This window comes from Ochotona princeps, chromosome 8, assembly GCF_030435755.1.
Source record: "Ochotona princeps isolate mOchPri1 chromosome 8, mOchPri1.hap1, whole genome shotgun sequence".
In the NCBI taxonomy this organism is placed as follows: Eukaryota; Metazoa; Chordata; class Mammalia; order Lagomorpha; family Ochotonidae; genus Ochotona; species Ochotona princeps.
Genome location: NC_080839.1, coordinates 26,110,524 through 26,137,789, shown reverse-complemented (window position 1 = coordinate 26,137,789; position 27,266 = coordinate 26,110,524). Strand labels below are relative to the sequence as shown.

The 27,266-nt window shown below is 46.5% G+C and overlaps 2 protein-coding genes across 5 annotated transcripts in view; one reads left to right on the top strand and one right to left on the bottom strand.

Moving 5' to 3' along the window:
* The window catches only part of FBXO11 (F-box protein 11), a 104,739-nt gene extending 103,345 nt beyond the window's left edge, over positions 1–1,394 (top strand). For all 3 annotated transcript variants that reach the window (XM_058667751.1, XM_058667750.1, XM_004590664.4), the window contains exon 23: positions 62–1,394. In XM_058667751.1, the coding sequence (XP_058523734.1) occupies positions 62–191 (130 nt within the window). In that variant the 3' untranslated portion in view covers positions 192–1,394. The remainder of the gene's footprint in view (positions 1–61) is intronic.
* MSH6 (mutS homolog 6) lies at positions 1,361–22,061 on the bottom strand. Of its 2 annotated transcripts, XM_004590662.4 has the most exons (10): positions 21,696–22,060; positions 10,844–11,040; positions 8,790–8,959; positions 5,277–7,815; positions 3,333–3,598; positions 2,610–2,727; positions 2,317–2,406; positions 1,922–2,076; positions 1,625–1,824; positions 1,361–1,527 (listed from the first exon to the last, which is right to left on the bottom strand). In XM_004590662.4, the coding sequence occupies exons 1-10, from the start codon at positions 21,950–21,952 to the stop codon at positions 1,446–1,448; spliced, it is 4,074 nt and encodes a 1,357-aa protein (XP_004590719.2). In that variant the 5' UTR covers positions 21,953–22,060; the 3' UTR covers positions 1,361–1,445. The 2 variants fall into 2 exon arrangements, with proteins under 2 accessions (XP_004590719.2, XP_058523732.1); XM_058667749.1 differs by lacking the exon at positions 1,361–1,527 and having other exon boundaries at positions 1,647–1,812; positions 1,923–2,076; positions 21,696–22,061.
* Positions 22,062–27,266: the final 5,205 nt, after the last annotated feature.

Sequence of the window (27,266 nt, the reverse complement as noted above, 5' to 3'; positions counted from 1 at the left end):
GTTACTCAACTGTTTTCCCCCTCACTTTATCCTAATTTTTGGGTTTTCATTTTTGCTTTAGGTTTTTCTGTGACTGTGGTGCTGGAACACTGTCTAACCCTTGTACATTAGCTGGTGAGCCTACACATGATACAGATACACTATATGACTCTGCTCCACCCATAGAATCTAATACATTGCAGCACAACTGAATTCCTTCCCTTAAAGAAACAAAGTCCTGCCATTCTAACATCATAACTTAAAACATTTTTGGAAGAAGATTTAAAATATTTGCCCATGCTACAGGAACAGACTGTATTTAAAAAATGGATACACAAGGTCAATTGACACTATGAAGCTCAAGCTACCAAAAAGAAAGTGGCAATATATTGACTCAGGATCTCAAAGCTGGGTGTTTTAGCATTACGGTGTAAAGACTTTTGAAGGGACAGAAGTGAAGAAAATAAGCTGCAATTTTGTACAGATACCAACTTCTGAAAAGCTGGTGTTTTTACAACTAGCATTGAATGCAGTCCAATTTGCAGTAGTAATCTCCAATAGACAAGCAGCTTTGTTGCTGCCTTTATGGACATGGGTACCAATTGCTTTTGTAATATGGTAAAAATGTGAGCTAGCACTTCTGGCGTTTCTTTTGAATTTTTTTTAAAACATGTATTCAGATTGAGAAATATGATTTTAATGCTTTAATCTCATGTAGTTTGTTTTTAATTTCAAGCAAAATCTTATTGTACTTGAATGTGCCCTGTTTTGTTAGCACACCTAGACTTGCTGTAACTGTACTCATGTCCCAGTATGTACGTTCTTTCTATGAAAGAGAAAACACTAATCTTAAATTATATCCAGCAATGTTTCTGGTATCCTTTAAGAAAAGTTAAGACTATTATTTCCTTTCCTACCCTGTGCAGCATTCAAAATCTCCCTACCCGTTAGAAAAAGTGAGTGTTTTAATGAGACTTCCTAGGAAGGGATGCACTGTAAAACAAAAGTATTCTTGTAACTCAGTTTTGTGAAAGGTAAAAAACTACTATGTTTTAAAGTACACTTTAGAAAGTCTCCTCAAAACAGTCCTGTATTTGAATTCTGTTCATAGTTTTTTTTGAACAGTTTAGACAAAACTGCTGGAAATTCACAATTTCCTGCATTAAGCTGAGACAAGTATATATATACAGCCCTATACAGTTTCATAACCCCTCCCCCCATTTATGTGTATTGGTGACAGTGGGTATAAACAGCCTGAAAGTGTATGCATGTACCATAACATCTAGACTTAATATATTGTGGAGTATTCAATAACCATTATGTAGAAGGTAGATAAGAATTAAAAGGGTTTAATTTCCTAGAAAGAAAATGGAAAAAATGGTCATTTTTAAAAAATAAAGTTTATTAGATCATAATGTTGTGTGAATTTACCAACTTCGTCAAAAGTCAAAGTTTCCAGTTGCAGCCTATAATTCTTTAGTCAAAGTCAGCAACTTACGGAGAGATTCAGCATCTACAGTTGGCCTCTCAGTAGCCAGGTAAATTTCCCTTAAAAAAAAAAATTTTTTTTAAAGTTATACTTTTGGCCATTCCTCGCCCCTTTACTTCCTCCCAACCATCAGCAGTCTGCTGGATGCATAATTACCTAAATAATCGTAGTGACTGAGTCATTTTCTCAAATTCTCTTGCTTTTCTATGTCCCTTTTGAACGACCTCCTCTGGAAGATTAGCAAGCCTTGCTGCATTAAAGCCATAACTCTTAGGACAAGCTCCCTTAATGAATTTATAGAGAAAGGTAATAGTCTCCTGACTGGGGTCTTCACACTCATTTTCCACCATGCATGCCTTAAAAACAGAAAAACAAAGCTTAATTAGCTATTCTAGTCATGTACCCATTTTGCCTCAAAAAACAAACTTTTGATTATAAGTTATTTCTACATACCATATGTCCTAGACGCACAGCGTTATTTTGAGAATAATCTTCTACTAATGAATGATAGTGAGTAGAAAACAAAGTACGACACTTAATGGTTTCAGCAAGTTCTTTAACAACTGCATTTGCTATTGCTGTCCCATCAAAGGTTGCAGTACCCCTTCCTGTGAAAGTTGAACATTGCATGTTACATGATCTGCCTTCTGACATCAAAAAGGCTGTGCAGGAGGTTCAAAACAAGCTCAGAGGATGATCAGTTAGTGAATAAGGATTCCATGAACAGATCCATCCAAGCAGTCCTTGGGGTGTAAAGTGGAGTTTAAAAGGTCTTTTTAAAAAGTGATCCCTTCTGATCTCACTAAGGTAAAGGCCCCCAGGTGCTTCAGATGTTTTAAATTTCTTACCTAATTCATCTACAAGAACCAGAGAATGTGCTGTTGCATGCTTAAGAATGCTGGCCGTCTCACTCAGTTCAACAAAAAATGTGCTTTCACCTTTAAAAAAAAGGTCACAAAAATCAAATACATGGTCATGTTAATAAACCTATATATAGCAAGATCCCATTTTCAGGTTTGAGTTTTATCACAAGCTACATAAGTGACAAGAATCTGAGATTCTTAAACTGCAGCTGAAGCACTAGAAAAGTCAAATTTAAGAGGCAGATCATTAAATCCCTTGGTGGAAAAAGCAAACTCACCTGACATTATTCTATCTGAGGCACCAAGTCTAGTAAACACTCTATCAATTGGTGTGAGCCTACACACTTCAGCAGGTACATAACAACCCATCTGGGCCATTACAGCTAATAGGCCAGCCTGTGAATGAGGGAGGAAAAGGTCTTTTTATGATTGGTATTAAAAATACCTATAGACAACAAACTTAAAAAACCCTTAAGGAGATACAGCACTCGAGCCTGCTTTCTAACCCACGCCGCAGAGTGGAATTAACCCGGGAGTTCTTCAAAACTGCTTTCTCCTTCACTTTTTGGATCAAATTAATTCATCTCAGAGGATACATCCACTGAAGGTTTTTCATGTGTTCTCAGTAGCAAGTGAGAACCACTGCACATGGAGAACTGTGGACAAAGTGTGACAGTGCGGGGGAGCAGCGTCAGCAACCAGTCCCGGAGAAATCAAAAAGCCACATGTTTCCCCTAAAAGCACTTCCCAAGTTTCATCTGAAGAGGTCAGCCATTAGCCTAAAAAGATTCCCACAAACATGATTTCATATAGCTGTTATTATTATACTCCTGCATACATGTACCTTCTGAATTGTCACGTCAAAGTATCTCCTGGCTTGACACTGTCTAATCAACTCATCAAGAGCTACCACTTCTATAACACAAGGCACTTCTTCTAGTACACCAGGGACTTCATTTTATGTAACATTCTGTGGTGTTTACAAGGTAAGAATCAGTTACCTGTCTCATGAGGGTAGACTTGCCGCCCATATTTGGTCCAGTAACAAGCACACAGTAGGCTTTGTGATTTTCCTCATCTTCCTCACAGCCTATCAGAATGTTATTAGGAATAAAGTCGTCTCCAAAAAATGTCTTGGTAATGCAGGGGTGGCGTGATCCTTTGAGCTCTAAGAAGGGAAGAGTGTCTTCTCCTGGCAACAGAATTACTGGGCGGCACATGGGGCCATCACCCCCTCGACTATAATTAGCCAGGCACACTAAGACATCTGTTAGAGAGGCAACAAGAGTTAGTTAATTTGGTGTTCCTTCACAGGTAGTATGCTATAGTCACCACAGTACCACACATAGTTACCTAACAGTTGGCATCGAGGTAACATTTATCCGTAAATGCCCAACACATAAAACCTTATTGCTAAATTACCAGTCTCAGTATTTTCATGTTTTGACCCAAATATCTCTCTCCCCTCAAAGGTCATAGAGCCTCCAGTATCAGGACTGGAAGACTAATGGGAGGAAACAGGCCTGACAGTGCAGATATGCCTGGGTTCAACACCAGCTCCCAGCTCCCCACTAAGGCAGACCCTGGGAGGAAGCAGTAAGCGGTCAAGTAATCAGGCTGTTGTGACCACATGAAAAATCCAGACATTGAACCAATGTATGACAACCCACAACAACAACGTACAACACAGAGCTAAACTACCTGTCTCTCTTGATGAAACCCTGTGATTAACAAATAATCTAACTGGCATGGTATATTAAAAAGCTAATAACCATTTTGAAAACCCATTCTATTACATTACATTAGATAGAAGTGTTCATCAAAGAAATTGTTAAAAGTTTGGGGACACTATGGTTGTTGTGGTTTTAAAAGAACATGGGACATAAACAAGTGCAAAACAGCAAGGGAGCTTTTTGAAAAGGTTAGCATCATCTATATGCATAAATCAGGGCATTTAAAATAAACTAGGGGAACAAAGTGTAATAATTTTGCCTAACACGAGGAAGATCCATCTTTTACGGTGCACACGCATAGAATAAAAAGTAAATCTGGGGCCACTGGGCTGGGTTTCCACTTGCTATAGTGGCATCCTATATGGGCACTAGCTAACATGTTTGGGATAACAATGAAGATGGTGCAACTCCTTGGGCCCTTGCACCCACCTGGCAGACCCAGATTAAGGTCTCAGCTCTGGTCATTGTGGCCGTTTGGGGAGTAAACCAGAGGATGAAGACCGCGATCACCGCTTTCCTCTCTGGTTTAGGAAATAGGATCTAAAAATAAAGCTTCCATTTTACCCACTTTCCTGTAGCCCTTGACCCTTTGTGTCCTAATCATCTATGTAAAGACTGTCAAAAATAAAGGGGGAGGGCCCGGCGGCGTGGCCTAGCGGCTAATGTCCTCGCCTTGAAAGCCCCGGGATCCCATATGGGCACCGGTTCTAATCCCGGCAGCTCCACTTCCCATCCAGCTCCCTACTTGTGGCCTGGGAAAGCAGTCGAGGACGGCCCAAAGCTTTGGGACCCTGCACCCGCGTGGGAGACCCGAAAGAGGTTCCTGGTTCCCGGCATCGGATCTGCGCGTACCAGCCCGTTGCGGCTCACTTGGGGAGTGAAACATCGGATGGAAGATCTTCCTGTCTCTCCTCCTCTCTGTATATCCGGCTTTCCAATAACAATAATAAAATCTTTAAAAAAAAAAAGGGGGGGGGGAGTTTTCCTCATAGACCCTCTATCAGTCTTTTCTGTTCAGTTACTCAAACCTGAAGGCAGGAGGGCAACTCCTAATTAAAAGCAAGCTTTGAGTGAGTAACTGCTGTGGCCAATTTAGCCATTCTGCTGAGTGACAGGCAAATATGCATGTATGTGCATTAATCCATGGACTATTTTGAAAGCCCCCTTAGTGCAACTTGTCACTTAGGCATCCTAGAACATTAACAGTCTTACCCAACACGGCGATGCACTCTACAGCAGAATGCCAGTTCTTGTAGTTTTTATCAAAGTTACGGAAGAGTCGCCGCATGCAGTCCTTCAGGGATACATCTCTCCGTTCTTCAGCATTGATCAGACTGGCCAACTTCTTCTCAATAGTTTTGGTCCAGTATCGTTTACAGCCCTTCTTGGTAGATTTCAATTCATATTCTTCTGGCAGGTTTCGTGTAGTGAAATTCTCTGGGATTTCCAGCTGGTAACGATTCCTGCCGATCCCCCAGTAAACTATAGTCCTACAACCAAGTCGACTGCGTTGCTTCTCCAAGTATTCCAGGAGGCTCTGTTCATTTTCTTTTATGTCGGCAAGAGCTTGGTCATAGTCACTGTCAAAGCCTGCTTTAGGAGTAATCAGTCCAGTCTTGCGTGCTTTGTCGTGGTCAAAAGCTGTGTCCCACCGGTGCAGCTCTGCAGTCAAGTCAGGAAAGCGGGCTGCAGGATTTTTGGTCTGCAGAGTAATGACCTGCTTCAGGAGGTTAGACTTAAAGTCACTGACAGCATCTTCCATAATCTCTATGATTTTACACATGACTTTAAATCCTTCCAGAGCAGAAAGGAAATCGATGATCATCTTTTTGCTGTAAGTCGTTTCTTCATACATTATGGCCCTGCTGTCAGGGTGGTTCTGGCTCTTCAGAAGAGAGCCGACATTATGGATTTTACTCAGCAGCCTTTCAAGATCTGGGAGCTTCTTCAAAAGGTCTACAACTTCAGAGACTTTCTCAGGCACAGCCATGAGGTCCTCTATGGCATCTAGACGATCACTGATAGCGTAAGGGTTACAGAGTGGGGCACAAAGCCAGTGCTTGAGGAGCCGCTTACCAAAGGGAGTACAGCAAGAATCGATCCTCTCTAACAGGGTCCCTTCAGTAGAGCCGTTTGTCCCGTTCAGAAAAATCTCCAAGTTGTTTAAGGTCACTGCGTCTAGCACCATCCGTTGACTGGGCTTAAAGATAGCATCAGGTCTGGCAGTACTGACCACATCAGAGTCTAAAGGAATATATTCTTCAAAATTACACATTGATAAGAGCTCCTGATCAATAAGGCATTTTTTGAGGTAAAAGACACAACCACCAAGAGCAGAGAGGGCCAACTCACTGTTCTCTCCTGGTGTGAGCCCAATGGAATCAGACTCTGAGGTCATGCCCTTAAGCACCTGGGGTAGCATCACCCCACTATCCACGTTTACCTTTTCTGTAAAATACCCTTCTTCAAGGAGAGTCCTCAGAGTTTTGCCTGCATCCCAAAATTGGGAGCCTGGGATGAGCGCTTCCTGAAGACAAGAGGATAATGAACCCTTCAGGACTGACTTAGTTTCCATGGAGAGATTTCCTTTCTCAAACAAGACTTGTACTGGAGGGTAGTGTGCCACTAGAGTCCTCAATCTGGAACAATGGCGATCATCTGAAAACTGACCTAGGAAAAACTTCCCCAATGAAGCATCAACGAAGCACACACCATACACACGAGTGTGGCCAGAAGAATCTGCTTCTTTTTCCTTCAGACTAAGAAGATACTTACTGTAGTTCTCAGAAGGATCACCTTCCAGCACACTGTAGGTCTGTGTACCCTTGGTGATGATTCTACAGATCTCCCTCCTGACCACTTTATCATGCTTAGATATGTGTGCCATCTTTCGGCATCTTGCTTCCATCATTTCTGGGGTTTCAGTCTGTTCAACTCGTGCTACTTTATATCCCTTCTGCACCAGGGAATCTGAATAACGGCCAAATGCAATTTCAGGAAAGCCAGAATGGGCCCAGTTGCCTTTCATGAATACCAGCCCAAGTTCATTCACACCAATAAGAGCATCCATATGATACAGTTCATAAAACTTCCCCACCTTATAAAAGATGACAAGATCAAAGTTCTGAGCCTTAATCTGCCACCACTTCCTCATGCCAGGAGTACAGGAATTAAGGAAATCTTCGGGCACATGAAGCGTGGATGCATCAAAGTCAGGGTGGTCAGGCCGCCTCCTGTATGCGTCTCTTCTCTTCTCCTTCTTAAGCCATTCTAAAGTTTCATGGTACCAGGTAGCAGGACGACCACTATCATCAGCTGCTCCGCCAGCCTGGGACTGGGATTCGCAATTCTGAGCAGAAAAAGCACTAAGAGTGCTCTTGGTTTCTGTTGCAATGCCAGGTGCTCGCTTGGTGGTTAACGATACTTCTTTCTTTGAACTTTTCCTTTTAAGAGACCCATTGCCCGTCGCCATTCTCTTTCGCTTGGGTGCAGCTTTGATGGGGCTGTCCAGGCCTTCACTTTCACTGTCACACACCCCGCTGCTGATTTCATCACTGCTCCCTTCCTCCTTAGCATCTGGCTTGAATTCCACATCAGAGCCACCAGCGTCACTCTCAGAGTCTGAAATGACCCTTCGTTTCTTTATTTGGCGGCTGCTTCGCCTAGATCCTTGCACCTTAGGCTGCATTTCCTCGTCACTCTCAATTACATTATCTTCTTCACTCTTCTCTGATGCGTTACCTGCAGCTACCTGCCAGGCAAGAAAAAAATATTTGGAAAATAGCTGGCACAATTTGGGAAATTGCAGTTGTGCTGGGGCTCTCCACCTCCAACTTCATAAGCTTCCAAAAGAAACCCTTTCTTAAGGAGTATCAATTTCAGGTTTACCTAACAATCAAGAAGTATCACACAAGGTTCAGAGATTGCTCTTCAAGTGAGTTCAGTACTATCACCAGGTCACAAGTACCACAAGAGTGGACATACTTTGAGATTTACCATTTTATACATTTAGGGTAAAAAAAATAAGCCATCTATAATGATGCTAGTGCTCGCTCCTCTAAAGACCAGCTATAGCTGAGTGTTTAAGTAGTAAGCTAAATGTTGTTCATAGTTAACAGCAAGTTCTCAACCTCCAATTAATGCCACAGCTCCTAACCACAACCCTAAATATTAAGATGAAAATACCCATTATATTTAACTTGCTTATCTTATTCCTTATTTCATGTATAAGGAACAAAACATCAATCTCTTGTGGGATGCGGTACATTAATTTCCTGAACTAGAGACCATACCTCTTGACCTCTTATTTACTTTAAATGAACTAATTATCAATAATGGTTGCCATCTGAAGTCCAAGTTGTATTTTGTAGTTATTTACTTTTTATTAATGCAGGATACAACACAAAGTATTAAAATGAAAAGCATCAACCTAGATACTTACCGCCTAGGACCTGGGTCCACCCTCCTATGGAGGACTACTACCTGATTCCATGACCACAACCAGACTGTTCCTGGCTGACTGCTGCTTTCCAAAATGGCACTGCTACCTGCAGAGCCTCGTCCTCCAAGTAGGCTTGTGAACAACAAGTAGGGAGGTGCTAGCTGCTACCTGGAGTGCAGGTGTGTACATGTGTGCGTCCTAAACCTAACAGATATGTAACAAGAAAATACCAGTCTCTCCCTTCCCTGCCCCCAGTCCTAACGGCAAAAACAGCAATGTCCCACCTCCATCTCTTCCTCCTCTTCTGGCTCTGAGGGCTCATCACACACAGCCAACTCAAGCCTCTTATTTTTGTCTTTACTCATGGCTTCATCTGCGCGTTGCATTGCTCTTAGAATTTCAGGCTTTGAACTATAAAAATGACCTCCCTTCTGGGCGTCCTTTGATTTTGAACCTAGAAATACATTCATAAACAAGAACTTGTTGGATCGTTGGTTCAACCTGTAGCACTTGCCCAAAAAAAGAATGACAACAATCAAGGAGAGGTTACCAGTGAACCTCAAATTACCAAGTTTAACTCCCATGGTTACCTGTTGGGTTACCCAAACCAGTACACACGGACCAGAGTTGTGGCTAAGTGCACAGAACCACCACTTGCTGATGCCAGCATCCCAATTTGAGTTCCAGTTACTCCACTTCTGATTCAGCTCTCTGCTAAAGCATACAGGAAAGCAACAAATAATGGCCCATCTTTGGGCCCTGCCATCTATGTGGGACACCCAGATGGGAGTTTCCTGGTTCCTGCCTGGCCCAGCCCAAATCACTGGGAGCGAGCTAGGAGATTCTTTCCCCCACCCACCCGGCCACTTCCCTTAACTCTGTCTTCCAAATAAATCTTTAAACAAATGAGCAGAGAGGCATGGGTGAAAAAAGGAGGCCTTTTTGTTGCATTCTTGTTTTAGATTTACTTGTAAAGCAGAGATTGGATCAAATGTCTCCAGAACAGTTTTACCACTAGATAGCTGGTGAAGGGGATGCAGCTGTAAGACACATTAAGCTGTGATTACATGGATATGTAGGCCATTCCATTTTTTTGGTATATAAACACGGCAGTGTTTTTAATCTGTTGCTTTTTGACCAATTCAAGTTCTTTTCCAAGTATGGTTTCCATATTTGTGTCTGGGGAGAAACAGGCCAATCACATACATGGCAAAGAGCTCAGTCATACCCCAATTGACTGGGAGAGCTCCGTTCCTTATCTTCTTGCTTAGTATGTTGAACTGTCATTTCTTATAACGAAATTTGAACTTTAACTTGATCACAGAGACACTTTAAAACTGTACTTTAGTGTTTTTATTAAATGCGACTCACAAAGACACATTTTTATTCCACTGATTCACTCCCCAGTGTTTGCAGTGGTCAGAGCTGAGGCAATCTGAAGCCAGGAGCTTTTCCAGGGTCTTCCACTTGGTGCAGGGGTCAAGGGCTTGGGTTGCCATCTGCTACTGTCCCAGGCCACGAGCTAGATTCGAAGTGGAGCAGCCACAGCAAACTGACACCTGTATGGGATGCTGGTACTGCCGGCAGAGGCTTAGCCTATTACACTACAGCATGAGCCCCTTAAAACTGGATTGTGGAAAAAATATTTTGAGCACAAAGTCTGAACCTGGTTATTGTGCTCCGTTTCTCACTTCACTTGCACTTATCTTTAGGAGAAAACTAGTTTCATGTAAAAGTGTAGTCAGTTTTTCTTGGAAGCATAATGTTAAGAAAGGGTCTCAATACAAACCCTTTTTTACAGCTCCTGCCTCATTGAAGAGATATGTTGCACCTGTTAGCGCTACTGTCTCAGGTCACTGAAGAGACTATTCTGAGGAACTGCTGAGGGCTATGACGGAGGAGTCTGGAGGCCAGGCAATGCTGTCTCCAACTCCCAGACACTGTCGCTCATCTGCACGCCGAGTATCCTGAACACTATGTTTACACTATCATTTGGTTCCTTCAACATGGAGACAGTTTAAAACTCCAGCCTTATAATCCTGAACTTGGTACTCTGATAATTAATGCCAGTCATGAGATGACTTTTCCCCCCATAAAGACATAATTTCACTCTAAGCCACTCAAAGGAAATCAAACAGAAAAACTCCATTCCACAAAATAAACTGAAGACCAGCTACACACTTCTCCTAAGCTACACTTTATTCCCATGCCCAAAAATCTTTCACACCTTCCACTCTTGTCATTTATTGTGGCAAAATACATTCCAACTCACTGTTTGGGATCTATCACCCACTCACCCCGGCCACTGCAATCACGCCCCTCCCCCAAACCCTCTTACCTGTGTACGGCTTTAATAGCCTCTTGGCAACCCAGCCTCTTGTTGGAGTGTCATCAAAAAACTGTACATGGATACGAACCGATTTCCCCTTCTGGCGGATGAATGTTCCATCAAAGGGGTGGTTGTACACCAGACAAGGCCACCAGGGGTAGCCCTCCATCTTGGCCCAAACCAAGTCACCAGGTGAAAAGTCACAACTGTTGTCAAAAAGAAATACATAATTTGGTTAATGTTTGGTATTAGGTTATTTTAAAAGCAATTACCTGCAAATCCAATTCCAAGGAAGGTATCACTAAGACACCTGTGAAATCTAGAGCCACTATTCAAACACACAAATTCTAAAATTAACCGTTAAAACTTAAGCCAGCTAATACAATACTTAACTTGCAAGACACAAATGGAAGTAAAGTGAAAAACCATGTCTCTGAATCATCCATCCAAGACTTGGCACTACAGCGGGACTCTGGTGCCAGGAGAAAGGCGCACGCTAGTAATAAGTGCTCTCCAAATCACAGGGAGCTGTGCCTGTAACTACAGATGGTAGTATACTAAAAACTTTTAGTGTGAAAAGTTGAAATCATGGCTTTTTCATGGATTTTCTGAAGCAGACTAACCCGTGGCATTAAAATATCCTGATTACATAATTACACTAATTAACTAACCCATTAGCCTGTGCCTGCAACTTGCTTCCTGCTAAACCATGATGTGTGGCAAGCACTGCAAAACTACACAGAACCCTGCTATCCTCTCTGCTCCCAAGCTAGTTTTATGGGAAAGCTCAAGGCACAAATGAGTGCATGGGCAGTGCATGCATGTCCAGAATCAAAACAGCAATTCCATCTTCACTCACTCAGCCCCATGGGGAGAAGCTAGCTAACAGCACACCCCCTTCGTGATGGAAAGGCCAGACCGCTGATAATCCTGGCCAAGTACTAAAAGTCAAGATTTCAGTCCTGGTGCCAGCAGCTAGTGGCTGGGGTCCTCGCTTTGTATGTGCCAGGATCCAGTCAGAATAAACATTGTTTTAAAAATAAAAACCAAGATTTTCTTGTCCTTTAAAAAAAGATTTATTTTTATTGGACGAACAATTTTACAGAGAAGAGAGACAAAGATCTCCCACTCATTGGCTCACTCCCCAAGCGACTGCAACAGCTGGAGCTGAGCCGATCCAAAGCCAAGAGCCTCTTCCAGGTCCCCCACCTAAGTCAGGGTCCCAAGACTTTGGGCCATAAGCAGGGAGCTAGATGTGAAGAGGAGTAGCTAGGATACAAACCAGCACCCATATGGGATCCTGGTGCTTGCAAGGTGAGGATTTAGACACTAGTTACCACACTGGGCCCTCCCTCCTTTATGTTTCTGTGGAACCACTACAAAATTCAGCACATCACAAAACTTTTTTGGTTATATTTTTGAACAGCATTTAGTTAATGAAAGTCACCTGATTTAACCGGAATCACAAACCATAAAACAGGAGCACTGAGCAGGGTGTTTGGCTTAGGAATTAAAACTCGCTTGACCACATTCCATAGTGCCTTGGGCTCCTGGCTCCAGCTCCAAAGAGACTGGTTACTACAAACCATGTATTACACCCATCTGACAGCTCCCGTGCCCAGGCTCAGGCCTGGTGCCCTTGTACACCTTAGGGGAGTTAACCAGTATGTAGGAGCTTGCTCACTCTGCTCTCAAATGAATTTTATTTTTCAAAGGAAAAATAAAAACTTAAGGACCCAGCGCGGTGGCCTAGCAGCTAAAGTCCTCTCGTTGAATGTGCCGGGATCCCATATGGGCACCAGTTCTAATCCCGGAAGCTCCACTTCCCATCCAGCTCCCTGCCTGTGGCCTGGGAAAGCAGTCGAGGACGGCCCAGAGATTTGGGACCCTGCACCCGTGTGGGAGACCAGGAAGAAGTTCCTGGCTTCAGATTGGCACAGCACTGGCCATCGTAGCCACTCGGGGAGTAAATCATCAGACTGATGATCATCTTTTCTGTCTCTCCTCTCTATCTACCTTTCCAATAAAAATAAATAAATCTTAAAAAAATTTAAATAAAAGCTTAAAACTCTTATTACAGAAATCTTAAGATAGGGAATCGCAAACAGCATCATGATTTCAGACTGTGCTGTTTTAAGGGCCTTCACAGATCCCTACATTCTCTCAACGGAAGTTGATGATGACCTGCACTGGTGACAAACACTGCCTCAGGCTCAAGCTAAATCAACCAGGAGTCAAACCTCAAACATCTCCTTCACAAAGTGCCTGCAGGCTTTCCCCTTTACTAGAGCCCTTAGCTACTCAAAAATACTTATCACAGGTGTAGCTGGTAAAAACGAAGTTCAAACTTTGCCCCTAAATGGGTAGCAAACAACCGCCAAACAGGCTGTCCTAAGGTCCGGGAAACCATCTGATCTGGTGTCACCAAAGCAACTGCAGATGGGGGCTAGAAATTTAAACTACAGCACTGTAGTCCTTCATTTCTGCTGCTAAAGTAGGAAAATAATTTGTATCCAAAGTGGCAATTTCAACTCTGAGCCTGACACCCCAACATTAACTTTTGAGTAACAGACCAAAGGAGGCCAGCAAACAGCAACTGAAGCAGATTGGGGCATCACACTGCCATTGGCTGAGGCAGACAACGCCAATCATAAGGACATGGGAAGCCCTGGTGTGAACAAGGTGGGGTCTCTCCCCTCACTGGCCAGCTAAACTCCCTCCCAAGGGGCTTGGAGGAAGGCTACAACACACACAAAGTGTTTACTGAAGACAAGGAGGCCAGGAATGTCTCTTACTAGTAAAAGGCGGTGGTGAAGGGTTAGGACTACCAAGTTTCTAGAGTGGTGTTAGTGCCACACAGGCAGGCAGAATGCACATCTTGGAGGGGCCCAACACACTCGGCCCCAGTACAACAGTGTTCTGCATGTCTGTCTGAGGCGACAGATTTCAGGAATCTCAGCTGAATTTGCGCCTAAGGAAAACCAAAGGACACGGTTCAAATTTTCCTGAGCAGAAACATGAGACGGACAAACCTGCCTCTCTAAAGCTCCTTCTGTCCTCAAGCACAACTCTGTTCTGATTTAAATGTGAAAATAGGTAGGAGAGGGCTCAGTGCGATAGCATAGTGGTTAAAGTCCTTGCCTTGCACGTGCCAGGATCTCATACAGGTGCCGGTTCTAATCCCGGCAGCCCCACTTCCCATCCAGCTCCCTGCTTGTGGCCTGGGAAAGCAGTCAAGGACGGTCCACAGCCTCGGGACCCTGCACCTGCATGGAACACCTGGAAGAAGCTCCTGGCTACGGATTGGCTCAGCTATGGCCGTTGCGGTCACTTGGGGAGTGAACCAATAAAAGTAAATAAAATTTTTTTTGAAAGATTTATTTATTTTCCCGGCTCGGCAGTGTGGCCTAGTGGCTAAGGTCCTTGCCTTGATCCCATATGGCCGCTGGTTCTAATCCCGGCAGCTCTACTTCCTCTCTATCTCTCCTCCTCTCAGTATATCTGACTTTGTAATAAAAATAAAATAAATCTTAAAAAAAAAAATTTCTTTTCCTTACAAAGCCAGATATATAGAGAGGAGAGGGAGGGAGGGAGGGAGGGGGAGAGAGAGAGAGAGAGATCTTCTGTCTGATGATTTACTCTCCAAGTGAGCACAATGGCCGGTGCTGTGCCGATCCGGATCCAGGAGCCAAGAGCCAGGAGCTAGGAACTTCCTCCACATCTCCCACACGGGTGCAGGGTCCCAAGGCTTTGGGCCGTCCTCCACTGCTTTCCCAGGCCACAAGCAGGGAGCTGGATGGGAAGTGGAGCTTCCGGGATTAGAATCGGTGCCCATATGGGATCCCGGCACATTCAAAGCAAGGACTTTAACAGCTAGGCCACTGCGCCGGGGCCCAAAAGTAAATAAATCTTAAAAAAAACCCTGGTAAGGGAAAACATTTTTAATTTCAGCTTATAATCTTAGTATGACAGCAATAAGCTGGTATATATTTTTGGTATAAAACATTTTTAATATTTGAGAGTAGTTTTGTTTATAATATGGTACAGTTCAAAGGCTCTAGGACTTCCCCTTCCCCCCCCCCCCACTGATTTTGGTAAATATGTTATCCCAGTTTTATCCCAGAGGAAAAACTTTGAGACTTCCAAAGTTATCTCAGAACTCATACCAATATAGTAGAAATGGCTTTACATAGTATTCAGAGTCTCAGGACCTCAAAAATGGGGGTGGCCATTTTGTGCAGTGGTTAAGATGTGGCTTAGGACACACAAAACTCTCATCAGCGGGGCTCCACTCCAAAACCCAACTTCCTGCCAACGTTCATCTTAGGAAGATGCAGGCGGTAGCTCAGGTACCTGGTCCCTGCCAACAAGCTCTTGGCTGAGTGCTGGCTTCGTCCAGGACCAGCCCCGGTGGTTGTGGGAACATGGGGAATCCATTAGATTGCCATTCAAATATTTAAAAAAAAAAAAAAAAAGGCCCCAGCGGCTAAAGTCCTGGTCTTGAACACAAAGGAATCCCATATAGGCGCCAGTTCTGGTCCCGGCAGCTCCACTTCCCATCCAGCTCCCTGCTTGTGGCCTGGGAAAGCAGTCAAGGACGGCCCAAAGCCTTGGTACCCTGCATTCACATGGGAGACCTGGAGGAAGTTCCTAGCTCCTGGCTTCGGATCGGCGCAGCACCAACTGTTGCGCTCGCCTGGGGAGTGAATCATCAGATGGAAGATATTTCTGTCTCTCCTCCTTTCTGTATATCTGATTTTGCAATAAAAATAAATCTTTTAAAAATAAAATAAAATGCTGCTAGAAAATAGCTGGTTGGGGCAGGCTTTGCGGTCCAGGAGGTTAAGCTGCTGCTTGGAATGTCCTCATCCCATATCAACATGTCAGTTTAGGTCCTGGCTACTCTGGTTTCTGATCCTGCCACCCACATGGGAGAGCTGGCTGGAGTTCGGGTCTGGGCCAGGCCTGGCAGCTGTGGCCACTCTAGGAGTGACCCAACACTAGCAGGAGAGTTGAGTGGGGAACAGGAGAGAAGAAAGGGCAAGCAGGCAGTATGCTCTAAAATGCTAACTGGAAGAGTTAGTAATACACAGCTCTCTCAAGGGTAAAAAGTCTGAAGACAATATGTGCTCTTTAAGGGAATCCCAGACTATACAAAACTGTATGATAAATTTCAAAAATAAAAATTAAAAAAAAAAAAAAACAAAACCATGCTCTTTAAAAATCCTAGCCTAAGAAATAGTGGCTTCTGAGCCAGAAAGAGATTTCAGCAGGTTATCAATGTACTATGTAATAAAGCTAGATATTTTTCATATTCCTCAATAAAGTTTTTCTTCACTCCGTTTAAGGAAAAATTTCACATCTATTATTTTTAATGTGTCAACTTTCATTTTTAAGGGTTTTTTTAAAAAATGCATCTAACACTTGTGACATTTCAAAAATGCTAATAAAAGTAACATTTTAATCTATGCAAATATTTGCATTTTCCTACAACATGGATGCTCTTGGAAATGCAGCTACTCCACTTCCCATCAAGCTTCCTACCCATACACCTGCAAAGGCAGAAGGTCCCGGGAGCTCGCCTCCCACCCCGCCACCCTGCTGTTGGAATGGCAGTCACGGCACCCAGCATTGGCCTGGACCAGAGCTGACTGTTGTGGCCAACCACGGAGTCAACCAGCAGATGGAAGAACTCTCCAGCTCCTCGTTGCTCCATCTATCAAATAAACCAAACTGGAATACCAAAATGTTGGAATTTTTCAATTTATAGACTGAAATGAGATTTAATCATGCTTTGTAAGTAATTACAGAGTTCTAAACAATCCATCTCAAATATTTGGTATTCTTGGGATTTTTTTTTTTAAAGATCTATTCATTTCATTACAGCCAGATATACAGAGAGGAGGAGAGACAGAGAGGAAGATCCTCCATCCGATGACTCACTCCCCAAGTGAGCCACAACGGCCGGTGCTGCGCCAACCCGAAGCCGGGAACCAGGAACCTCTTCTGGGTCTCCCACGCAGGTGCAGGGTCCCAATGCATTGGGCCGTCCTCAACTGCCTTCCCAGGCCACAAGCAGGGAGCTGGATGGGAAGTGGAGCTGCTGGGACCAGAACCAGCGCCCATATGGGATCCCGGGGCTTTCAAGGCAAGGACTTTCGCCGCTAGGCCACGCCGCCGGGCCCTCTTGGGATTTTTAAAACCAGTGGGGGAAAAGGGTAAGAGGAAAAGCTGACAGTTCAAAATGATCAACATAAAAGCTTCCATATAACTAAAGTCAGGGGCAGGCATCATGGTGTACTGTGTTAAGCCATCAGCTGTGACAGCTTCATCACATATCTCAGCACTGGTTTGAGTCCCAGCTGCCCCACTGTGGAACCAGTTCCCTGCTAATCACCTGGGAAAGCATAAGATAGCAATCAAATGCTTAGGCTCCTGAACCCACACGGGGGACACAGATGAAGCTCCAGAACGACCCCCAGCCGGGCTGTTGCAGCCACTTGGGGAGCCAATCACTGGATGGAAGATGGTGCTATCTCCCTTCTTTCTCTTTTAATTCTAGCTTTAAATTACATCATGTTTGCTTTCTCAAGATAAATAAGGCCTAACAGTCACAGATGTGAAAAGAAATTTGCTCCACAGAAATCAGTGTGCAGGCATTGTGGCAGTGAGTTAAGCGGCGGCTTGTGAAGCCAGCCAGTTCCCTGCTGGAGTTAAGATGCCTGGGATAGCAGTGGAAGATGGTCCCTGACACACCCATGTCAGAGACCTGGATGGGGTGCCAGGTTCCTGTTTGGCCAGGTCCAGCCCTGAGCCCTGAAGCCATCTATTTGGGAAGCATTATCAGCAGCAATGGAAGATCTCTCTGTGTCATCCAATACATGTGGAAGAAGTAAACCTTTTTAAAAAAAATGGTGAATAAAAAAAAAATACCCCAGGGGGCGATACTATAGTGTGGCGTAGTAAGCCACCACTCATCAACATGCCTGGGACCAAGCCGGCCTTAGCCTTCAAATCCAGCGCCCTGGTAATGCTCCTGGGAAGGCAGCAGATTGGCCCAAGACCTTGGGTTCCTGCCAGTCACAGGAACCTCAGAAGATGGAGCGCCAGACTCCTGGCTCCAGCCCTGGCCACCGGGGAGTAAACCAGAAGATCTCTCACTCTCCCTCTTCTCCGTAACTGCCTTCCAAAAAAACACATATGAATGTGTGCGTGTGTACACATAATTTAAGTATACCAGCAAGGGCTGGTGACGTGGCAGGCAGAAGCACTAACATCCCATATGGCTGCTGGGGCCACTTCTGATCCAGTTCCTTCCTGTGCTGGGAAAGCAGTCAAGCACAGTCTGAGTGCTTGGGCCCCTGCACCCATAAGGGAGACACAGAACAGGATCAGACCTCCTGGTTCCGGATTGACCCAGGTCTGGCTGCTGGGGCCATTTTGGAAAGTGAAAGAGCGGACAGAGGTTCTCTGTCTCTCCCTGTGTCTCTGAAGTTGAGTTTCAAATAAGTCAATAAATCTTTTATTGAGAGTCTCTTAAAGACATTTGTCAGAAGAGACTTCTCTAGCACCTGTCATCAACAGAGGTAAGAGTGACCTCACTGACACGGGACCAATATGGGACAGCAGCCAAGGTTTGTGCACAGCCACAGTGAGATGGTCAGAAGTCTCACCCACAGCTCGCAGGCCTGCTAACAACCGAGCAGCTGACCCGGGGTGCCACACCGGGTGCATTGAACCATGGGGAACCTGTGTGGCAGCTCCACCAGAGCACCCAAGCCTCACCCTCAGCTCCCCCGGATGCCCACCCTGAGGGGCACCTGCCTCCAAGCCTCCACTTTCCTCAAATCCGCTGCAAGCACTTGGGGAGTGAACCAGCAGCTGGCAGCTCTCTGCCATTCCAATAAATCAAGTGTTCACGGAAAAATGGAGCTGCAGTCACTCTATTTAGGTGAAAAGCAGGTCTGCAGTCCCCACCAGGTCTCTTTCTGCAGAGTACACATTTCCCACTGCCTTCTGAAGTACCCTCTCTGGATGTCCTCTGCTTTTCTTTTTTTTTTTTTTTTTTTTTGGGGGGGGGGCGGTTACCAATGTATTTAGTGAAATAGTAAGGGAAAAATTCCCTCATCTAGAGAAAGAATTGGGAAACAACATCCAGGAGGGGCACAGAACTCCCAACAGGGTTGACCAAAAGCAATCTTCACAACACATGACAATCAAGCTCTCTTCGATCAAACATAAGGAAAAGATCCTTAAATGTGCACGTGATGTCCTCTACTTTTCTGAGCCACTGACTTGAAGCACGTATCATTCTGGCTCCTTCCCCTCCCCTCACCTGACCATCCTACACACCAACGAATCTCCTTACTGCCTGCCCCTCTTCAAATGCCTCTGGAGCCTCTTCATTACTGCAGCGCCTTCCCAAGCTCTCCTGCCATTACCAAATCAACCCAAGCAGTCTCCTCCACAAGCCCTTCAGCCAGAGATGTTTCCAAAAAATCCCACAGTGGACTTCCTGAATGAAAGATGGCCAAACTAAAGAGGGTGCTGTGGTACAGGGGGTACCTTGGGCCGCCACCAGCCATGCCTCTCTGTCATTTTGCTTTTCAAGTAAGTAAAAACAAACATTTGTAAACACATTGTAAGAATGGAAAGGCTAGCGGCCAGCACAGCTGCTCAACTGGCTAATCTTCCACCTCCAAACACCAGCATATCATACCGACACCAGTTCATGTCCTGGCTGCTCGAGTTCCCAACTGCCCATCCTAGGACCCTGTACCTGCGTGGGAGACCCAGAAGCAGCAGCTCTTTCCTGGCTTCAGAACTGGTCCGCTCTGGCCATTACAGCCAGCTGGGGAGTGAACCAGCAGAGATCTTTGTCACTCCTTCTCTCTGTAAGTCTGTCCAAGAATAATAAATAAAAAGATGGACAGACTAGACACTCCAACCAGTAACTCCTGTTCATCAGAAGCTGACTTAATGGGCAACTCAGAGTAGAAGACAGTGTGGCTAGGGAAAAAGGTCAAAGCTGAACACTTTTTTTTTAATTTACTTGTATTGGAAAGTCAGACACACAGAGAGGATGAGAGACAGGAAGATCTTTTGTCCACTGATTTACTCCCCAAGTGCCTGCAAAGGGCAAAGCTGAGCTGATCAGAAGCCAGGAGCCAGGAACTTCCTCCAGGTCCCAACACCGGGGCAGAGTCCCAAGGCTTTGGGCGATCTTCGACTGCTTTTCTAGGCCACAGAGAGTTGGATGGGAAGTGGGGCTGCCAGGAACCCGTGTGGGATCCCAGCACATGCAAAACGAGGGCTTTAGCTGCTAGGCTACCATGCCTGGCCCAGCCTTTTAAAGATTTCCAAGCCAGTCCAACTGAGTGCTGCAGCAGCCTGAGGGTGAGGAGCTCCTGGCTTTCCTCATCCCCCCAGCAGGATCTGGCTCCCTGGGTGTAAACTTTTGGTCTCAGTGGGCTACAAGAGCTGAGAGCTCAGCAGACTCACATCTTTGCCCTCGTGTATGGCACAAAGCCTGGCGCCTGCTCCTCACCTTAGCTGCAGCACTGCCTCTTGTCACTGCTGCACCCACAGCAACTGGGACTGTGTCCAGCAGAGCAGGGACCAGTTCAATAACCTACCTTTAAAAACCTAGTATGCAGCTTCTCACTGGAGATCATGTTTTGTTTTGTTTTGTTTCCAAGTCTCATAGACTCAGACTTCAAAAAACAATGCTATTCAGTATGCATGTGAAGTGTAACCTTACCACAAATGTACCATTTATTTTGGGTGCAAGGAGAATCCATTCATTAACACAGCCTGCATTTGGCATTACCCCAGGGTGTTACTGCGAAACTGGCTGTTGCCCATAAACGAAGTCTACTAAATCACAGCTATAAGATTCTCTTAAATGACAGCCACCCTGTTACTAGTCTGACTTCTTAAAAAAATTATCTGAGAATTCCCACGGTACACCTTACACTCCAAACATACAAAATCGATTACTCAAAACCACTAACCTAGCTCTGATCTCAAATGCGTTTTCACCCCAACCATTCAACCTTCCACCATTAATACTTTGTGTCTCAAACTAGCCGATGAATGCCGTGAAAACGAATTTTTCAAAATGTCGCCGCTGCCCAAAGACCAGCCAAGCTCTGAAAGAGCGTCCAAGTGCCCAGAACCGAGAGGAGCCCTGAGTCCGAGGCGTCCCGGCGTCACGTCCACACCGGCCGCTTCAGGACCTTGTAGGAGTTTCTCAGCGCCCGGAGAAACAACCAACTACGGTGCCCTCCTTCTCCGCGGACTCGCTCAAGGCAGTGACACTACCCCGCCACCAACGTCCCCCCACCCCACCCCTAGCGACACGCGCACCAAAGCCAGGATTCTAGTTTCAGACTAGGGTGCACACTCGTGGCCAACTCAAGCGGACCCCTAGAACTTTCCGCTCCTCCCCCGACGCACAACAAAGCTCACACCCCGCCCCGCCCAATCGGCCCCCGCGACACACCCCCATCCCCACCCCCTCTCCATCCGTTCTCGAATGCTTCCCTCCCCAAGCCTAGGACCCCCACCTGTACTCGGGTAAACTGTCCCGGCGGCCCAGGTCGGCAGCCGCGCTAGGGACAGGAAGTGGCCCCCCGGGGGCTCCCAGCACAACGCGGCACGCACCTTCCCTTCCCCCACCCGGCCCCGCACCTGGCGGGACGCGTCTCCTCAGCCCGCACGGCGCCTCAACTCGGCGCGGCCCCGAGAGCCCGAGCTCTCTCCCTGCACAGCCCGCTCTCCTCTACAGCCTCCGCCACCAGAGAAATACAAAAGCTCTCTCTCAACTCCTGCTTCCTCCAAGCCTGACCCCAGCTGCTACCTGACAGGCGCAGCAGCGGGCGCCGCTGCCCTCCGAAGTCCTCCGTTGAAGCTTCTCGTTCTCGGTGGCGACGCCGAGTCCGCCGCGGGCCCGCGCCCAGGCCCACCAGCCTCGCTCGAGGCCGCGTCCCCGCCGGGGGAAGCGGAGGCCCCCGTGCCTGCCCGGGCGTCACCGCCTTCGCGTGAGGCCCTGGCCGGGGGCTTGCTCAGCACCGGAGATTTGGGGAAGAAGCTGAACAGGGTGCTCTGCCGTGACATAGCGGCGCTCGGCGAGGCCCAACCGTTCGCTCGGAGGGAGCGCCTGCCTACGAGCACCGCGTCCAGCGCGCGGCTCCTGCTGGCGGGAAACCTGGGGGGAGGCGCGCGCCGCCGGAAGCCCCGGGCTCCGGGGCCCAATCAGCAGACGGCTCCGCGCGCGCGGGCGGCCGGAGCGCCAGACTCCGCCCCGGGGCGCGCACAGCTGCGTCCGGCGGCCCCGGAGGCCCGCACCTTCCCTCAGGACGCCTGCTCCCCACCCCCCAGCGGCCCCGAGGCGCTCGCGCTGGCCGGGCTCTGCGCCCCCGGAAAGCCCTCCCTCTCCGAAACGGAAGCGGGCGAGCACCGGAGCGCCGTGTGCGCCGGGGGCGCTGCCCGCTTGGGCACGGTGGCCTGCGCGCCCTGCGGGGCACCCACACTCGGCCCGGAAGGGGTCCTGGCGCCGCGGCGGCTTGCAGCGGCTGGCGGAAACCCCTGTCGTTCGAGGGCGGGCTCCTAGGGACGGGGCGAGGGAAACGGCTGTTAGCACTTTGTAAACACTTGAGGAAAGCTGACGGCGAGGCCCTTTGCACAGTTATTTTTAAAAGCCTGCAGCTATGCAAAGCTTTCCTTTGTCAAGCATTTTTACGTGCCGGATTAAGTGATTTCATTCTCTCGATAACCTCTCAGGTACTTAAGGGCTACGGTATGGCCCAGGTGTGTCCAATGGTGAGGTTTTGGGTTTTTTTCTCCCCCGAAATTGAGAGATCCTGCATGTGCTTTTCATTGCCCAAATGGCCAAAACTCCGGAGTCGGGAGCCTACCACGTGGGTGGCAGGTAGCCAAGTTCCTGGGCCGCCATCTTCAGTTTTGCCAGGCCCTTAGCCAGGAGGTGGGTCTGAAGCCCCATTCACAGGAGATAACGATTAGCAAGATAAGAGTGTGATTACAAAGTTCCTATTCGGATTGTTAAAAGATTCTGGGAGACTGCCAATGCCTTGGCCCCCTCATCCCAGAGTGTAAATTTAGAATACAGCACCTGGGAAACCTACCAAAACTGAACAGCTGCAGTTATGAAAAGACCCTATGCAATATGAAGTCAGTTCAGTGCTTTGGGGAGACCTGTGAGGTTGACATCCCATATGGGTGCCAGTTCCAGTCCCAGCTGCTCCAGTTCTGATTCAGCTCCCTGAGAAAGCAGCAGAGGACACTTGCTTGCCCAGTCAAGTGGCTTGGGCCCCTGCACTCCTGTGGAGGACTGGAAAGAAGCTCCTGGTTCCCAGCTCTGGATCAGCTCAGCTCCATCCGTTGGGGCATTAGTAACTAGTAGGTCGAAGACCTCTCTCTATCTCACCTTCTGTCACTGTAAAAACTACCATTCAAATAAAAATAAATACATATTTTAAAAAAAAAGCAAAAATTCCCATGCTGTTTACACTAAGTGGGGCTCATAAAAGTTGCACACAGGCTCGGGTCCAAACTTGATAGCAAGTGAATTCACCCAGAGTGTTTGCCTTCCAGAATGGAAGAATGCTAACCTATATGATACCCCTACCACTTAGATGAAGAAACTGAGATGCAAAGAGTCAGGTAACCTGGCCAAGTACAAATGGCAAGGAAGTGGTGGAGTAGGGATTTAAACACTATACACAAGCTGGGCCTAGTCCAGTTAGCAGAAATGCTTGACAGCCTTCAACTAGACTTGCATTTATCTTAATCCCGACAGCCACCTTGTGGTGTGTGGAACTGTATGAAGCAGCCAAAGTTTTTCAAGTTTAAAGAAGTGATTATTTTTGGTTTAGCAAAATATGACAGTGTTGGTTTAGCTTTACAGAGGGGAGTCTGGAAGGGGTGCACCAGAAATGGAGCAGAGGTAGAGTGCCTGGTGGTGACCTGCTTCCTGTCCCCACAGCTCACCAGCTGGATGGCTGGCCCAGTCATCTCCTGTCTCTGAACTGGCTTCCCTAATATGTGTGGACCAAATGCTGGATGCTTCGCACCAACTTCGCCAAGAATTACCTAAGAGACCCTCTGTGTTTTGTAAGGATCATCCAACACCCCTGGAGTTGGTATGAAGACTGCTGTAGGGCCCAGTGCAGTGGCCTAGCAGCTAAAGTCCTCGCTTTGAACATGCCCGGGATCCCATATGGGCTCCGGTTCTAATCGCCCGCAGCTCCACTTCACATCCAGCTTCCTGCTCGTGGCCTGGGAAAGCAGTCAAGGACAGCCCAATGCCTTGGTACCCTGCACTCACATGGGAGACCTGGAGGAAGTTCCTAGCTCCTGGCTTCGCATCGGCGCAGACCAGTCATTGTGGTCACTTGGGGAGTGAGTCATCGGACGGAGAATCTTCCTCTCTGTCTCTCCTCCTTTCTCTCTATATATCTGACTTTGCAATAAAAATAAATACATCTTTAAATAAAATAAAATAAAGTCAGTGGCCAGGGGGACCCAAGACCCTGTCTCCTTAGACACAACAGTTACAATGTGTCTCCAAGTCCCCTGTATCTAGCTGCATGCCTGGGCTGTCAATCCAGGCTGATTTCTGCTCAAGTAAGATAGGCACTACAGGTGGCAGACAGAGGGGAGCATTTGTTCCCACTGTTCCCAGGAGCAAAGCCTCCTCAGCCTGCAGCTTTGCACAACAATGTCTGAAATGCCCAAGAGTGAGGCCACAGGACTCCGTCAGCCACACTGGAACTGTAGGTTGTCCTTGACTAGGTGCCTGGCTGCCTCTTTCTTATCACAGCTACATGAAGCGCAGGGCAGGGGCTTTCAAGTTCAAGTTTCTCAGCCCATACTCATGTTCTATTTTTCATCCTCAGAAAAGAGGAGGGTTGGAGCTACATGGCAGCCAGGTGGGATGGAGTCCCTTTCCAGGAGATGGAGATCACTGGTGTCCCCGAGGGGAGCCTTTCAGAGGTTTGCTGAGTCGGCTGGGACCACCTAGGGAGGAGGCAGGCAGCTCCTGGTTCCCCCAGCCTGCCGTTGCTTTCCTGGAAACTTCCGTTATGATCCCTGACCACCAGGGATGGTAGGGAGGGCAAGGGGCCAGCACAAGCCCTTCCCCAGCTCCCCAAAGCCATCCTGGGTAGGACTGCCTGGTTGTTCTAGCTTCCTGCCTCGTTGGTTGCAGCCGCTGTTCAGCCCGTTCTTGCTTCGCAGGAGACTGGCTACTCCTGTCCTCTATCTTCACTATTCTGGGATCAGGTCCCTACACAGATCCATTTTATTTGTTCGTTCGTTGGTTCATTCCTTCCTTCCTTCTATTCTATTCTATTCTTTTTTTTTTTTTTTTTTTTAACTGGAAAGTCAGATACACAAAGAGAAGGAGAAACAGAGAGGAAGATCTTCTGTCCATTGATTCACTCCCCCAAGTGGCCACAATGGCTGGAACTGAGCCTTTCCAAACCCAGAAGCTCAGAACCTCTTCTGGGCTTCCCATGTGGGTGCAGGGTTCCAAGGCTTTGGACCGTCCTTGACTGCTTTCCCAGGCCACAAGCAGGGAGCTGGATGGGAAGTGGGGCCACTGGGATTAGAACCAGTGCCTGTATGGGATCCTGGTGTACAGAAGGTGAGGACTCCAGCCACTTGGCCACTACGCTGGGTACTCACTCTTGTTCTCTACCTTTCAAATAAGATAAAAATAATTCTTAAAAGAAATTAGGCTTGCTGGTTCTGTATATAAACTAAAATTGAAATGTCAATTAAGTAGTCACAGGATGTGGTTAAGAACTTGCATTTTTTTAAAACATATTGGTTATTCAATACCATGTCAATTAATTCCATAATGTTGTAAATTGCTGTTGATGTTATGTTGGGGCTTTTAATTGATCAGGATGATACTCTGCTAGCTCTACCTTCAGACCAGAGATGGTCCCCCCAAGAAACTGTTGAATTTATCTGGACAATAAGATGCAGAACTCTATGCTTGGTATTTGTTTGCAAAGGAAGAATCTTGACTGAATTTGTACTGTAATACTGCAACAAGGTGGAGGAATCCACCATGGGGGGAGGGTATGGGGAGGGGTTGGGGGAATCCCAGAGCCTATAAACTGCATCACATAATGCAATGTAATTAATAAAAAAAAAAAAAAAGAAAGAAAAGAAATTAGGCTTGCTTATTATTCTCTTTTTTGCACCAATGACACTTTTTCCTAGATAGATCAGTCAACTTCCTAATGTGAACCTAACCTGGCCTTTCAAATAAGTAAATAAATACATCTGGATTTATCATGAAGCAAATAACTTAGGCTGTCTTAGCTTCAATGAGGCACATCACTACCACTGGGTAAATAACAAGGCCCATGGCACAAAGGCATTGGGAGAATGAATGTCCCCTGGAAAGTGCTCCTTTTCTTGACCATCTGGGGCCCCCAGTTCATGACCATCAGAAGCGGGGTGCACACACATTCCTATCCCCACAGTAGATATACTAGGATGAGATAAAAACAGCTCCTGCCACTACAGCCATTTGGTGAGTAAACCAGCAGATGAAAAGCCTTCCTCTGTCTCTATGTCTCTGAAATTCTGTCTTTGTAAAAATATACAAGTCTAAAAAAAAAATTTGGAAGAGAAGAACTGCTATACCTGTCTCAAGCCCGGCATGGAGGCCTAGCAGCTGAAGTCCTTGCCTTACACACCGGGATCCCATATGGGCGCCAGTTCTAATACTGGCGGCCCCGCTTCCCATCCACTTCCCTGCTTGTGGCCTGGGAAAGCAGTCAAGGACAGCCCAAGGTCTTGGGACCCTGCACCCGCGTGGGAGACCAGGAAGAGTCTCCAGGCTCCTGGTTTCGGATCGGCTTAGTTCTGGCCATTGTAGCCACTTGGGGAGTGAATCAGCACAGAGAAGATCTTCCTCTCTGTCTCTCCTCCTCTCTTATGACTTTGCAATGAAAATAAATAAATCTTTTAAAAAAATACTCTATCTTGAAAAATTAGTAATTAAACAAAATTCTGACATAGAAAACTTGGTACATAATTATATTGTGACAGCCCAAACAACAATAAATGGTGTCAGTAAGGCTAGGTTTTCTGAAACATTTCTGGCACGTGCCCATAACCTGACCTTTGCCCTAACCTTGAGATCCTGGAAAGTCCTGAAAGGGGAATGAGAGTGCTTGTCCCAAGCAGGTATCTTATTTTGGGATGAGATCTTGCTTTGGTTTCTGTACCTGGAAGGACCTGTTTGCCTGGCTGTATTATTATTCACTACTAGGTGGGATGCAGCTCTTCTGATTGGACAGTTTAGAGTGCAGGATGTTTAAACTGATTGGTTATCCGTGTTCCATGCCACTACAGTTGATTGGATAATTGGTATTATACACTGATGTGA